The sequence below is a fragment of the Drosophila biarmipes genome, chromosome 3L (assembly GCF_025231255.1).
Source record: "Drosophila biarmipes strain raj3 chromosome 3L, RU_DBia_V1.1, whole genome shotgun sequence".
Taxonomy (NCBI): domain Eukaryota; kingdom Metazoa; phylum Arthropoda; class Insecta; order Diptera; family Drosophilidae; genus Drosophila; species Drosophila biarmipes.
The window spans coordinates 18028369-18044511 of record NC_066613.1 but is presented as its reverse complement, the minus strand read 5'-3'; the positions used below and the strand labels follow the sequence as shown (position 1 = coordinate 18044511).

Below are 16143 nucleotides of genomic sequence, written 5' to 3'. Positions count from 1 at the left end.
TTATTAAAAATGCTCAATGAATTTAAACTATTTAAGTAGATTATAGAGCACCCAAATCCGTTGATGGTATATATATATAAAACTAATTTGTAATATTTTACAATAGTTGTTTAGCATTACTTGAAAGCGAAAAAAATATAATAAATGAATCAATTTCCTATCGATAAGGCTCAAACTATTTGTAACTGAGGAATTTTTTTTTTGTTTTTTAATTTTATTTATTTGCTGGATACATAGAAGCCTTAAATACTAAGTAACAATTAATGTGAGTTGCGAATTTAAACAAAAAGTATCAAAAAAGAACATATTATAAGATCCTATGAGTATGTCCCGGGGTCTTTTTCGGTTGTAGGGCCTTCAGTTGATTACATGATTACCTGTGGCGTAGTGCGTCTTATGGGGCGGGCCGTTCGAACATCGAGCTGATTACAATTGGTAATGGGGACGTTGAGTTTAATAGAGGCATCTAGCGTGCTTTAAAAGCCTCTATGTTTGCATGTGGTGGCTATAATTTCGAAACGCCTTTGAAGAATTGGGCGTATTCATTTAGCTCAAAGGGCAGAGGTAAATGGTCAGACGACAGTTCAGAAAGTACTTGTACTGATATTTGTTGCAGTCTAGCCTTTGGAGATACCAAAGTCAATAGCGCTTGGGGTGGCATTAGCACGATGGGGGTAGTGAGTGGCTTCACCAAAAGCTACAATATCAATACCCGCATCAGTCATTGCATTGCACAGGACCCAAGGAAGTGCCTGGCTTAGCGCAACTTTAGCGTCATCGCTGGATTCGATCACCACCACGTCATCCTCGTCAGCCAGGAGTAGGAAACGATTATTGGAACTAGGTAGTAAATCGGCAGGGGAGCCTGCCAAATTCCTCATCTTCCCAAACTCTAGCTGCGTGACGACAAGTTTGACTCCATTTCCAATTAGATGACTATAGTATCTTCCTCCCAAGAGTATGCCACAAACCCCAGTTTATCGAGTCTTGGGAGTTCCCAAGTGGCAAGCCAGGGCTTTATGGTTGACATCAGCTGTTTGGAAGCTTTCCAGCAAGGCGTCAACCTGTGCCGCCGCACAACAACTTTGTAATGTTTGTGATTATATAATCACTGCACCGATTCAGTAGGGGCCTCTCGGTGACTATGCAAGTCACTGTAAATTAGGTGCCGCAGTTATTGCTTAAATACCACAATCGGAATAATTTGACGGTGCGAGAGACTCCGTGAAGAATTTCCTATTTTGTTTATCTTAATTAGAATTACAAACGATGGTCGACGCCTACGAGTATAAAAGAGCTGTGCTTAGTTCAAACAATATTGAAAAGTGATTTTAGTCTGCACAAGGGACAATGAATTGGATTTGGAGCCTTTTAGTCCTAGGAATTGTTTTATGTGCCACGGCAACAACAGAAGCGCCATCGGTAATGTATTATACATTTTTAAAAATAATTTATAAAAAAAACATTATATTTACAGGAAGAAGTTAGGGGAATCACGGTAATACATTTGTAATCCCTAAATAGTACATTAAAGGATGCGGAAGTGGAAGTGAAATTATTTATAAATACTTAAGTCCCGTTAACGATTTATTTCACAGGATGAGCCAGGTGAAGAGCAGGAAGAAGATAAATATTCTAAACTAGATAAGAAAATAACATCTGATCTCAAGGAAATTCTTAGCAAATATGAACGTGAATGCATGGGTAATACTGAGTTTTCCGAAAGTCTGGATAAGGTACGCAAAGCGATTGAGGGTTCTCTAGAAGAAAAGCTTGAGGCAAAAATCGAATTCAAAACTTATAATAAGCAACGTATTGACCTTGAAAAAAGCATCGATGATGCAATAGAGGCTTTGAACAACGTTCTTCCCACGCTACAACCTAACAGTAAGTGTTCAAATTTGTTCCTTAAACAAAGGGAAGCACTTAAGAAAGCAAAACAACTTTCCAATAGTGGAAAAAGTAAATCATTAAAAGAAAACACAAAAGAATGTGTTCTCACTGATTATGATTACACTTACTAAATTTGAATAAAATGGAGATTGGTTTATTTTAAAATCATAAAGCTAACGAGCATTACAAGAGAGAAGTTATAAAATCTCTCATAAAAATTGTATTTTTAAGTGATAAGGCTTAACAAAAAATATTTTGTTTATTTGCAATCAAATTTGGAATAATCTAACATGGTATCATTTTAAAATCCGATTTGTTATAAACATAAAAAACTAGTAATTAGTATTGATTCCTCACAACATTAAAACTAAATTGAGAACAATGAACTAAGTTTGTATGGCCATGTTTTCAAATATTTTTAAGTAAATTGCATTAAAATAAAAATTAAATTTATAAACATCAAAGAGCTTTTCAGCTGCCGTTTCTTATCAACCAAGGCAAAACTCCACCTCAATCCATAATGCGGTTATCCATTTCAATTCTAATCCACCTCCGGCTCGTCCAATTTAGCTGGAAATTTTAAATTTAGTTGCGAGTAGCGACGCAGATGGCTGGGAATCAAAGTGCAAACTACGTTCTCAAACAACTAATTGGATTAACTTGACACAAAAAAGCGAGTCGAAGTTGCAGAATGTCGCCAGTGGAAACTTTGTCTGTGCTTACTCCGTTCGACTCCTTGAAAACCGTTGGAAAACCACACGAGTTTTCCTTTCGTCACATATGAGCGACATGAATTGGCGGGGGAAAGTCATGGTGGCCGGGACTCGACAAACCTAAAAACTGCAAAATGTACAGAAAATTTAATTAAAAAAGGATTTTCGGCCTGGCAAGTTGCTTGGCTTCTTGTTCCTCCCCTACTGTCTTCTTCTTCGCTGACTTGGCCTCTTTTGGCCCCGATTTTTCCCCCACATTCTGCTCCTCGAGCTAAATAATTTCTTTCTTCGCACTCCATTTTGTGCCAACGAACGCATAAGAAAATTCAATTTATAGTTTGTGTGTGTGGGCGTGGCAAATTGCCAAAGACAGACAATGCTATTAATTAATTTGGAAAGCATTTGCCGGGCGGATGAGGGCGGTAACAATTAAAACGGAACCGGTTAAAGTGCCGCCGGGGTGCGCATTTTGCGGGCCAGAATGATGGAGAGTTGGCCAAAAAGTTTGCCTCTGGCATGTCCATGTGTGAATTTCCGGTCCAAACTTGTGTGGGCATACATTTTCCCGGCATATGATAGTTGTTTCCCCCGCCCATTATGATTTGTTTGCCTTCGGTCATTGAAACCATTTTCGTGTTCCCACACATTTTTCCGCTTTTTGTCGACATTTATGTTAGGTTTTTGCTTGCGTCCTGTTTTTTCAATAATTTATTAAACGCTTTTTGTTTTGATATATTAGCCAGCTACGCGAGGGGCTTTTCCGGTTTTCATTTTTTTATCACGTTTTGTTAATCATTTTTAATTGATATTATTAAGGATTAAGTTGTAAATTGAATAATGGGCTAGATTTAATGTCATATCTCCAATTTAATGCTGCGTAATTTATCTTGTTCGGCTGGTATCGCTTTCGGGTCTCCTGTCATGGCTTAATTTATATTGTGTTGCTATCAGTAAACTAAATTGACAACTTTATATTACAATGCAGTTGATCGCTTTATTTATTATTTGAGTTTATTAGCTTTAAATTTTTGAACTCGCCGAAAGGGTTTGGAAAGGTAAAAGACTAGAAATTGTTGCTTTCTTTTTAAACTACTATATATAATTTTTCTTTTTTAAATAATCTGCTTAGTAATAAAATATTAAAGTAATATCACATCATTTTGAAAAAGAAACATGAATGGATTGTCAGTAAACCTACCAACACTTTTTATCAGGTTGGCACTGTAAAAGCTTTACTGAAAAATCATCTCAAAAGCAAAGATTCTCTTTTGTTGAAATTCCCACTTCAATCCTTTCGCGGCTCATTTTTCATGGTTAAGGAACAATTTGGGGAAAGGAAAAGCCGCTTGTTGAGTTTTTCCAAGCACGCCGATGACTCCCCGAAAAGCGTTTTCTAATTGTCATCCTTCTGCTCGGAGTGCATTGGAAAACCCAGAAAGTAATGAGAGGAGCTCGAGAAAATACGAACGGAAAAACTGGGGGAGTTCGGTGTCCTTGTCATTATTTATTATGTTGCTCGAGTCTTTCATTACACAAGCATTTTTGTCTTTCATTTGTTGCCTTTGCGTCAAAAAAAAATAAGAAAATTAACAAGGAAACGAGGGAGAATTTCTTATCAACCTTACCGAGAATGTTGTCACATTCCTTCACTGCTTATTTACAGTTATTCGGTTGCTCATTTTCTCCGCCATTTTTCTTCATACCCATGCAAAGGCTTAAAAAAGTGGGAGGAAACGGAAGTGTGGCGCCCAAGTGTGGACTTTGAACATCAGCTTAATTCCCATCATTATAGAGTTCGAGGTTCATTTGAAGCAGAGAAGAAATTGTTTTGAAAGGGCTAGCACATCTAATTAAATCTTAAAATTACAATAAATTATAAGTAATATATATTACAAATTAATATTTATAAAACTCTTCCTAACGTTTGTTTATAAATAAATTTGAAAAGCTGATCCAATGCTAAAATTGTTGAAAAGTTAAGCAACCCCAAGATATAACGCAACAACTTAATGCTTGAAAAAGTTTCACTTAAATTGATGTACATGTTCTGCCCATCGAAATGACTATATGGTTCAGCCTCATTTGAAAGGATAATTACAGATAACCCAAAGTCCCCTACCACCACGATTTGCTCGCTGTTGTTTCAGTAACCCAAAACTGGCGACTTTCCTGGTTCAATCGATAAACAAATGCGGTAAACATCAATGGACAGCGGGATAGGACCCAGCGGGAAACTCATACAAGAGTGCTTGGGCAAACAACCTCGTTGGATGATGAATGGAAGGTCAATTGCCGTGACCCCGGCGAAATAAAAGAAGACGAAGGAGGCAAACTGGGGCCAAAGGCAGCGCTCAGCGCTGACATTTAACGCAAAACGACGCGGGCCTGTCAATGCCAATGTCCTGGAAGAGAAGCCAGGATACGAGGATGCCAGGATGCAGGGTGGGAAGACTGGAGATGGAGCAGCTCGAGATCCCGACCTGGAATGTTTATGCGAATGCTTGGGCACAAAAACATACGTGACGCGCCTCAGTTTTCGACCCCATCTCGTTCACTTCGACTCGCCGGCCTCCCTGTCTATTCATATCTCTCCCGCTCACTGAAAGAAAGAAATCTTTTAAATCATGAAACATAATCGGACAATTTAAGAACATTAAAAAATAATGGGCCGCAAAAAAAAAATGAATTCATATTTATTTCTTCCATATTGATGACATTTTTAAAAGTAATACGTAAAATAAAAATAATAAATTTATAACTAGTGATTTGCGTTACATTACCTAACAATGTATGTAAGAATATATATGGTGCTTAAAAGTATGCAACAAATACAATCCGAAAAAATCTTTTTTTTCCATACTTTTCCCCTACAAAATGCATTACATTATACCAAACTGTTCTCGGAATAGGAAACTATTACACTTTTCAAATTGTTAGTTTTATTAAATAATCTATTCCACTTTTAAAATTATTTTTAAAATATTGAAAAAGTAATTTTTTAGAGTGTTTTTAAGCTCCGGAAGCGATGTGCACCGACTGACAGCTGAAGGAACACAAATAAACGAGAAGTCTGGCAACAAGCGAAGCGAAATCCCTCAGCTGGAAAAATGCCTCATCTTGGCCTGACAGTTCGCCGAGTTGCGTCTACTTGTCGTCATATTTTTCAGTCAACTGAAAGTTCTCTATGACTTCCTCGATATAAGGATATGTGTAAGGAGGCGACAGTGGTCCTAGGATGTGTGCCTGGGTGTGTGCTGGTGTAATTAGGATAATGGTTGCAGTGGCAAACCATTCAATAGGATATTTATAGAATGTGCCGCAATCGCTTAAGGTTCTTTTACAATTTGCCCAACGATTTGCAGCGACACCTTCATTTTAAATTTATGATGATGGTCGACTATTTAATTGGAATATTATATATATATTTACCTTTAGGTAAACTTTTTGTTTTGTGCAACAGCTTAATGGCTTTAACTTTAAGATAATATTTATTTAGGTCATGTTTGCTTTAATAATAATATTTCATGTGGTGTTAAACTCTGTTTGCTCACATTTACTCAATCTCTAATTACCATATGTAAATACACAACAACTAGTTAACTTAACCCACTGTGCATTATCGTTAACCCCACAAAAGGGCCCTAAATGTGAATGGTAAGTATCCTGGCATATTTCTTATTATGCGTATCTTTGTCTCGATGAATTTTCCGTTCATTTTGCGCCTGACACATTATGTTAATACGCGTGTAGTTTAATACTGGCAAATACTGAGATACATGCCGCAGTTACCATTCCGTATTCAACTCAGAGCACGCACACACGTATTCAGAAAGACACGCAAAATGTATGCATATTTTGATGACATTTTGAACGCATAACACAAAATGTCAAATACATAAAAATGAAAAGCCGGCGAAACAAGTTACGAAGTGAAAGAGTAAACCGAATGGCAAAATCATTTCATCCAATACACGCACATTCCAAATGCCAAGCAATGTCCCCCTTTTACATAGAAGAAATTTACATAGTATTTTCATATGAGTTAAACAAATTTGTACGTATACTAAGATAAAAGAAGTTTAAGAAAAATTATAGATTGTTAACTTTATTACTTATTTAATATAGATTAAGAATTTGATTGAAATTGTTTGCTTTCAATATCTTATGGAAAAGTGTCAAAAAGAAGGCAATATTTTTTTGAATTGTTGATGCTTGAAGCATTTTTGATACTAAATGTAAAAATTTAAATATATATTTTTAAAATATAAATTTCTTAGCTTAGTTATGTTTGTTTTTAAATCTCTGGTTGTTTGAATTCTTTAAGAAATGTATTCAAAAGTATGCAACAATAATTTACTTATAATTGTTTGATGGTTTAAAGAACATTTGTTATTAAACATATTTATTTGATTAACAATGTATTGCTGTGTTTTTTAAGTGTAGTAAAATACATATCAAATAACACGAAAGCGGAAATCGATGACGGCCATTTTGCCGTAAATTGAGGCATTTTGCCCCAACGCTCTTGTAATTGTACCGCTAAAAGATGGAAAGTGTTGAAGGGGGCTGGTCGGAAAAACGGATGGGCTGGGAAAATGGGGTGTAGAAAATGGGTGGCCCGCCAAGGATATCTGCACTGTGGCTGCGACACATTCACCCGGCTATTTTTAGCTCGATTTTCATTTAATTTGCTGCCCATGCTGCATAACTAAAAATGGCGAACGCTAGTCAAGCTTAAAATCCAAGGGAGGGTCAGGAAAATCCAGGCGCGGAAAACCAGGCAGCGGTTTATGTTTTTCAATTACGCCGGCCACAAAATTTGCAATTTAGATAGCAATTTTTTGGGAAAATTTCAACATGCTCCTGTTTTTCCTCTCCCCCTATTTAATTCATTTTTGCTTGTAATATCCAGGCAAATTGCCAAATTGCGCGCAAAGGGGCAAAAACCACGTATGTGCGTGGCTAATGCCAATTTCTAGTCAATTACGCAAAATTTGAATGTTTAAAGAGCCATCTTTTTTCGCTTTTGGTATGCAAGCGAACTCAATTTGTTTCAGCGCAAAATTTCTGGGGCAAATTAAAACATCGTAAATCTCGTTAAAAGTAAATATGTTAGGAATTCAGATGAGTTGAGGGTTCATAGTGCTCGTTAACTAATAACAAATAGATTGTTGGCCGAACATCTTTGGTGAAAGTTCATGCTTATATAATTTAATCATTTTGTAATTATTCCACTTGGCCCGAGAGCATTCTTTGCAAAACTATATTTAAATTAAATTAAATAGATAAATGACACTTTCTAATTTATTTAACTTGGAGTATAACATGCATATTATTTTTTGGTAAATTATAAATAAATTGCTTCTGCAAACAAATACCTAGTTTGCAGAGGGTAAACAGAAATTTGTTATACTTTTGTTTACTCATGATGCTGCTGCAAACACATGGCAGCCAACTTTTCTAATAATTTTAATTGGCATTTAAAATATTTACTATGCAAATTGTGTCGCCATGGGTTGTAGAATATTTGTCTTTCAGTTTCCTTCCTGCCCGGTTTTCCTCCGGCTTTCCCTCGTTATCTGTGTGTGTGTTCAGAGACTTGGAAAATCCGTGTGCAATGTCAGATGCGAGAAGAAGAGAAGGGAACTGCGAGTATTTATGTGGGTGCAACGTGGCGTATGATTAATGAAAAGGGGTGGGGAAAGCGCATCATATAGTATGGATAGCATACATAGTGTGCATATGGACAAAGTTGAGAGGGCATTGCGACTGGCAGATAAAGAAATAAGCTGGGGGAAAAGCCAAGAAGCAGTGGAAAACTAGGGGATCGCAATAGGAATCGATTAGAAACAAAACGTTGATTGAATTTTCCCAGACCAAAAGCAGTTATGACGAATAAAGAAAACACCGGGAACAAAAGAGGAAATAGTAGGGAGGAAAAAGGAGCATAAAGAAAAGTCGAAGACAAAGCAGCAGTGCAGTGGCAGCAACAATAATAACAATCAGCCCCAACCACCCCAAAATGCCAATTTCCACTCCTGCTCCTGAATTTTTTTTCTTTTGGCTAAAAGGGAAATAAGCAATTTCAGCAAATAAATCGTAAAAAGTAAAAGTAATAAAATCACGAAAATGAGAAAAGAAACCACGCACCATACACATGTGAAGAAAATGATGGGAAAATGAAAATGGTCGTTGCTATCAAAAACAGACAGCAAACACAATCGCAATCGAAGTAACTGAGAAGTGGCAGGAAACTCGGGGAAAGTCAGGGGAGAAAAGTCAGGTTAAGAGCGTGAGATAACGCTTAATGTGGTGGAAATGGCGGTGCCAACAGTGGTGCACAGGTCCTTGATTAAGAAAAGCCGAGAAAATGGGGAGGAAACATCACAAATTAATGAGTAAATGTTGGCACACGAATGCTGAAATCGGGGCGAGTTATGAAAATATTGATTTTGGCTCAGTGGGAGTTGTTTGGCAAGTCTTTATCGTTTTGGGAAAAAGAATAAAGTTGCCTATTGTGAAAATAAAAATATAGATTTAACGTTTACAATTAAACAATCTTTAATTTAAAAAACTTCATTGTGTTTTGTCAATTCATGTGGTAAATCTAAGTAAGGTTTCACAGAATACTTAATGCTTTTTTATTACTTCCCCAACAGTAATGCATTTCCTTTAGAAAATCCCTAAGCCCTATAGCAACGCATATAGAAATAAGAATCTGGCAAATTGAATTGGTTTGAACACTTCCCCGACATTCATTCAAACATTTCCCATCAACTTAAGCAGCTCTCGCTTGGCAAACTTCAATATAATTGATTTCTCGCACAGACAAAGCCATTCCCAAATTAATCCCCCCCTTTTCGATGGCCAAGAAGAGAAATGCTAATCAAGCCGGCCAAAACAAACTGAAATTCGAGAGAAATACGAGTAGGAGACATATGAAGTCATACACACTTGGAACTTTTCCAGCTTTCCCCATCAGGGAGAGGCACAAAGAGCAGATGAAGAAAATTCCCCACACACACTCACACACTACACACACTCATGTAGTTTTCCGACTTTTCCGGCCGCACGAAGGAAATGAGCAAGACATTGAGTCACCTCAAATGTGGGAGTGTGGAAAAGCAATCAAAATACGGCAGAGACAAAGGCGAAGATAAATAGAGGCGGACAAGCAAAATATTGCCTTTTTCTGCGGCGAGGGCAACAGGAGGATAGGGATACCGCAGTGCAAATGGGGCAGGAAAATCTCGGAAGCCTCATGGGAAGAAGTGCTCCATTCAAAATAGGGAAATCCTCTTTAAAAAATATTATATACGTAATAAAAATATAGAAGAAGACATTCAAGGCTCAAGGAAATGATTGACGTTTGGAAATTATTTGTAAAAACACATAAAAGTGTGCTATATTAAAATCATAGAAATTAGATTTTCACTGCATACTTTTAGACAGCATTATATGTGCGTCATTGACGTTTTGAAAACAATTATAAAGTCACAAAAATTATGCTAGACTTATAAATCTTTTTACTTGGCCGTTGTTAAATATAGGTAAATATAAAATCCAAAGTTTTATAAATGGAGCGCGTGTAAGCTGAAAATATTATTTCGTTTAATCCTGCATACATGTCGACTGGGCCGCTTTTCCTTGGCCCCCATTTCGCTTTTTACGAGCCCTCAAATGTATGCGGCAATAAATTAAATCAAAACATCTAGGATTTGACCTTGAGTGCCCGGGACAGATGAACACATCAAGGATGCACAAAGGGCAAGCAATTTTACGGCATGCAGTCCATTGGCGGTCAGCTCGGGGCCATGAACCCTGCAGATATCCTTTCGTTTCGTGTGTGTGGGTGTGTGCACGTCAGGACCTCGGGGGCAATTTCCCTTTGCAACATACACTCGACACACTCAGTCACATGTGAGCATGTGTTTGTGGGCGGGCAAATAAGCATAACGAGCTCCATTATCCTTGGGGAAACTTGGGTTTGGGATGCAGCCCTTTTGCTCTTGCATTACGCATACGCCGTGTGACTCACATCGGAAGGCGGGGCGAATGCTGGGGAAAACTCTTTTGTTGCACCGCCAAATTGAAATAATATGCAGGGGACAGCAAATATGAAAAGGAAATGGCGATGCGAAAACAGGGAGAGGAAAAAAGCATGAGTCAGCAGATGTTTTATATATGTTATGCCAGGATATGGGGGTGAAAGGATTAAGGATGGTGGGTTGGCACGAAAAAATAGAGTTATGTTTATGCACTCGTAGAAATGTTGCTTTTAATAAATGCAGGAGAAACAGAAACGGTCTTTGGGAACACAAAAAAAAACTTAAATATTACAAAGCATAAAAAGCAATAGAATATTAGCTTAATAGCATTAAACACCTAATTTAATATTTCTGTAATTTAAAAAATGGTATGTACAGTAATGTTTTATAATATTAAAGTATTATACATTTATATGAAATATAAAAAAATGTATATTTGCTTTTATTTCTCAAGCATTTCCTTTGTAATTCATAATTGGACACAAGTGTATAATATTCGTAAGAAAAAAAACACAGGTAGCGCCCTAATAATGGTAATCCAAGTATTTTCTCGGATATAATACCCCTCAATTTGAAGGCTAAAAAATTGGCAACATAATGGCCATAACAAGGACGCAGGACATCATACAGCCGGAGGATGCAGGCACTGTAAACTAGAGGCCATTGTACACACGTAGGTCACAAGCGACAGGTCCTGCTCCTCTTTGGACTTTTGTTTTTGGCGGAGAGCATGAAACGAGTATCCCCACTTTTCCCTTGTTTTTCCAAAGTCTCTTCTGGTTTTCCACCCATTTTCCGTTTTGCCGGCTGGGGCAGCATCATTAACATTATGTAAGCAACAACAACACCAACAAGAACCGGCGACACTGACAGCAGCAACAGACGGTAGTGCTTTCACCTTTCTCCTCCTGCAAAACTACACCTGAAGTTGTAATTTATGCTCTGACAAAATGGCGCACACACACAGAAAAAAAAGAAATTGGGGGTGGAAAGTGGGGTGAAGAAGCCACGTAACAAAAGGGGCTAAAAAGGGGGTCTAAAAAGGGGCGCATAGTTGGCCTAGGTGTTGCACTTGACGGGGTGGCTACTTTTATGTATTTATGTATATATATGTACATCAGGCGCATAAATTAAAGCATCAAGCATTGAAATATTTTATTGAAAGTTCAGGTTTTATAGGAACTTTAGGGGAGGAATAAGGGTAAGCCAAGATAAGGTGTTTACAAAAGTTACTAATTTACCCAAGACTCCACACCACTTCTCTTTTAATAATTGAATTTTAAGACAATAAGGTTTGCCTTTTTCCTTAGTTTTTTCTTCCACATTCAGAAACGAAATGTCTAAAAGCTTTTAAACATAAGTTTCGTAACTAAAAAACTTTTTGCCAGTACTTAATTATTTTAAAGTGCTTTGTCACAACTTATTTTCCGTTTTCTCTTCTCTTTCTTGTGCCCTGCTAAAATATTAGTCAAATTTTTAATCCCTTACCAAGTAGAAACTATTTTTTCAACCATAATTTAACCGATTTTGCAAAGTTTTGTTTAAAATTAATTTTACGACTTCGACATTTGCCATCGTCATGAAAAATCGCAGCGATTTTCCTCTTTACAACCATCAGCGTTGGCATCAAAAACTTTAATGGCCGGCCATAAAGGAGGAAACGCCGCGAAATGTTTGCCTTGCCGCCACAATTCCGAGCCGAAGAAAAAGCCAAAGATACATATGCATATTCTACCTAGGTGGGAAAGTTTTGAGCAAACTGCATAAACGAAACTTCTTATAAAGTCTATAAAACGTAATGACTCGCGCTACATGCGCTACGCCCAGAAAAGTATGCAACAAAAGTTCCACTGACTTTGACTTGACAGGATGAAAATCAAGGAGAACACAGCAGTCTGGGAAATTCCAGCAGGAAAATATTAAGTTTTACTCGGTCCCAGCTGGGGGGAATTGATTAAAGCCGCAGTAGCGGGAATTAAATGAAATTGGAAAAGTTGAACGTGCCACCAGGAAATCCTTAAATCAGCTTAGGCTAAGCGTAATTTGCAAAAGTACCAATGAACCCTGGCTAAAGTGAAGAATGGTATCTAAGAGCTTATAAGCAAACACTTTTCTATTACCTAGCATAATTAAATTTACAAATTTGTACCATTCAATACTTTTAATTGGTATTTTAAACATCTCTTCGAAAGCTTTGCCTTTTATGACAAATATATTTCTTTAATAAAAATGCCAAGTGCAGTCAAACGAATTGGAAATAATGCAGCCGAATGGCATTTCACTAAATGAAAGTCGATAGCTATTTGGGTCAAAGAGGGCCAAATAGAATTGTATTCTACAAACTAATTCTTTGTTTATACTATTCATTCTGTATTTGCAACAAACAAAATAAAAAGACATTAACTAATTGGTCGAGTTATTTGGAAATGGAGAACTTTTGTTTAGAATAGGGTAAATAAATATTTGTAAAAGTTATTTGGTAAGTTGGCTTTGTCGATTTTTTTCGTAAACTGCGTAAACATTGCATTGCATATTTATTTATTGAATAAAATATTTGTAAAGATATAAATTGCCACTTTTTCACAGCTCTGTCATACTATAATTCTCAACAGGTTCTCTCACAGAAGGAAAATAAAAAAAAGGTTTCTGGAAAGGCTCAACCCCTCTATGTAGCCTCATAAAACTAACCATGATTTTATATTTTTTAGAACTAGCTAAACAATTTCTATATAAATTCTAAAAACGCCTTTGGTAGCCACACTCGAAGCTCCACTGTACTCAAAACGGCGAACTCTTCATTATGCATTTATGACGTCAAGTCGAGTCGATTGGGGAGTGTGACTGCACTTGAAAATCGCCCAAGGCGCTCGGCAATGGCTGATGGTTGAAGGATGAAGGATTTTGTGCAACAAAATGTCAAATCACCGACACTGGGGCACTTTCACCCACACACCGACATCGGCAAACCAAATTTGCATGCTACGTCGCGCCAGCGTGTTTGTGCTTCACATACATCTGGATTTGTGTGTTTGGGTGAATGGGGAATTGAAATTGGTTTGCAAAATGGCAGCTATTTATATTTGGCCAGGAGTCGTCTGCACTTGTCACACTGATTTCTGCCGATTAGAAATTAATCGAATTTTACTGTCAAATCGAAAGCGGCGGGCGTTCAGGAAGTTGCCTTTACGTTTCCATGGAAATGCAAAAACAACCAAACACAGACACGCACGCACATCAAGGCACAAGGCGGGAGTATCCTGCAAATTAGGGTGGCTCGGAGAAGGTATTTGTTAAAATCGGAGAGTTTTTCAAACAAATCATTGGAAATTAATAAAAGGATTTTGCTCTACAGTCTAATACAAAAAAAAGGTATTAAATAATATTTTTATTCTTTTATTTAGATATTGATGAACATTGTTGTTTTATCTAAATCCTATTGCATTTACTCAGTACATTTCATGAATTTTTTTTGAATGCATGACTTTAAGCCCTTGAGAGAGTATTAACTCCTTAAAAAAACCTTTCTCAAATTAAATTTCAGGATTAATTGATTTTTTACAATGTAGAATATTTATATCTGAGTAGTGCCCTTAAAGCAAACTCCCCCTTGCTTTTTATCTATTCACTGTTCGTCCTTTGAAGTTGAGCCACCCTAATCAAGTCACACACACACACACACTTTCGCAGACTGGCAGACACTGACACTGAATGTTACGCAGTCGGCGGTCCTTTAGGCGAAATACCGTAACATTTCGCTTAATAGCTGATAATCTCCGTTTACATAAGCTCGGTAAGTTAAAGAATCCCTATAAAGAATCCCCTCCATATTTGATTAGCATTATTTCCACTCCTCTCACCTGTTCCACAACTGTCGACATTTTGGTGTGTGTTTTATTTTATTTACTGCACTCCTAGGTATTTCTCTCACTTTGTCGCTGTGCTTTCTGCACTTTTTGTTTCAAAAAACGTTTCAAAAATTTATTTCTTTAAACCGCACCGCATTTTATTTGTTGTTTTTTCTGCTGGTTCGATTTTAATTGTACGAGCGTTGGGGGTAAATTCGCGAAATTTAAACGAGCAACGAATCCGACGAGTTGCTGCTGCTGAAATCAACTAAAAATCCTTTTTGGCGAGCAGGATACTCACGGATTTTTATCCTTAAAATCGGAGTGACCATGTCGCTTGGAAAATATACCAAGGTGTTTTGGGGAAAGTATTTTTCAAATGGTGGAAAGCTTTGATATGCAGGCTTGCAAACCGGCTATGGCACCACGGATTTTTAATTATTGTTCTTACGAGCTTACTTTTACCTTTATAGCGCGATTAAAAAAAACTCGTTTGTATACAAATATATAAAGTCTTATATATATTAAAGTTTCTCCTTGACGTTTTATTAAATAACTTTTAAACCCATAAATTTTTTTGGCCGCTTTCAATTAGTGTTGCAAATTAAATCAGTATAGATTAGGCGCTAAAGACAACAAAATAAATATGAATGCGAGAGTGCGAGAAATGTCTTACATTTATTTATTTTTATTTAAATATACCAACATTGTTTCACAAACGGTCTTACTAAAAGCTGCGATTATGTTGATCTTAACATTATGTAAAGTAACATTAACTGGCAAAATGTAAAGTCCCAGTATTTATGCAGCACTCCACCAACGGTCACACTTAAATAATTTTTTGCATTTACGCCGCACGTTTTTCTTGTAAATAAATAAAAATAATATAACTAAGAAAGATGTTCCGCCTGCAACAATCGCAACCCGATCCCGCCGAGGAGCAAAAGCGCGTGGCCTCCGAGGTCCGCTTCAACTTCATCCTGTTTGGCACCATAATCGCGGTCGTGCGCCTGGGTACGTGCGCTTCTTATGTAAAATGTTTGATTCATTAATAAATATTATCTGTTTTATTTATGACAAACAGCTCCTGTGGTCCTGCAGCACTTAAACACGGCATAGGCGTAAAGTTAACTATATAAAGGAAGTTCAAAGATGACTATTAGCAGTTTACTTGTATCATTATCTAGTTGTTCAAGCAATTGTAGTGAAATCCCAAACTGGCACGCAAAATGCATTTATTTTAAGGCACTTTGGCTAATTTGTAATGTGTTTGAAGTTTAAATCAAGGCATTTTTAAATGTAGAGAGTGAATAAAAAACAAGAAGTACAAGCTCATGGTTTCAGATTTTTGACATAATATAATAGGAATAACATGCTGTGCCCTTGTTCCCTGTAGGAATAATTAAAAAAATAATTAGCTATTCTTATGTATCATACCTAATTATTTGCGTTGTCTTTAAAAAGTTAATTTATTTTTAATATAAATTTGATTAATCAGCTGATTAGCGTTATTTAGCACACCAATAACACCGGGAGTTATAAACAAAAAAACGCATAAACAATTAGCACCTATGTCATCGTCAATAAATTTGTTTGGATAAACTGCCAAAGAGCCCTGACCTCCAATCATGTTCAGAATCCATT

General features: G+C 36.9%; 3 protein-coding genes across 4 annotated transcripts in view; 2 read left to right on the top strand and 1 right to left on the bottom strand.

Moving 5' to 3' along the window:
* Positions 1-14740, bottom strand: part of LOC108035175 (ras guanine nucleotide exchange factor B) — a 49997-nt gene extending 35257 nt beyond the window's left edge. For both annotated transcript variants that reach the window (XM_017110640.2, XM_017110641.2), the window contains exon 1: positions 14512-14740. In XM_017110640.2, the coding sequence (XP_016966129.1) occupies positions 14512-14532 (21 nt within the window). In that variant the 5' untranslated portion in view covers positions 14533-14740. The remainder of the gene's footprint in view (positions 1-14511) is intronic.
* Positions 1291-2357, top strand: LOC108035176 (uncharacterized). The gene is made up of 3 exons (XM_017110643.3): positions 1291-1422; positions 1478-1498; positions 1599-2357. Exons 1-3 carry the CDS (start codon positions 1351-1353, stop codon positions 2022-2024), a joined length of 519 nt encoding a protein of 172 aa, XP_016966132.1. The 5' UTR covers positions 1291-1350; the 3' UTR covers positions 2025-2357.
* A 571-nt stretch (positions 14741-15311) lies between the features above and the next one.
* On the top strand, positions 15312-15829 carry LOC108034409 (uncharacterized). Its single transcript, XM_017109291.3, has 2 exons — positions 15312-15513; positions 15584-15829. Exons 1-2 carry the CDS (start codon positions 15399-15401, stop codon positions 15616-15618), a joined length of 150 nt encoding a protein of 49 aa, XP_016964780.1. The 5' UTR covers positions 15312-15398; the 3' UTR covers positions 15619-15829.
* The last annotated feature ends 314 nt before the right edge of the window (positions 15830-16143 follow it).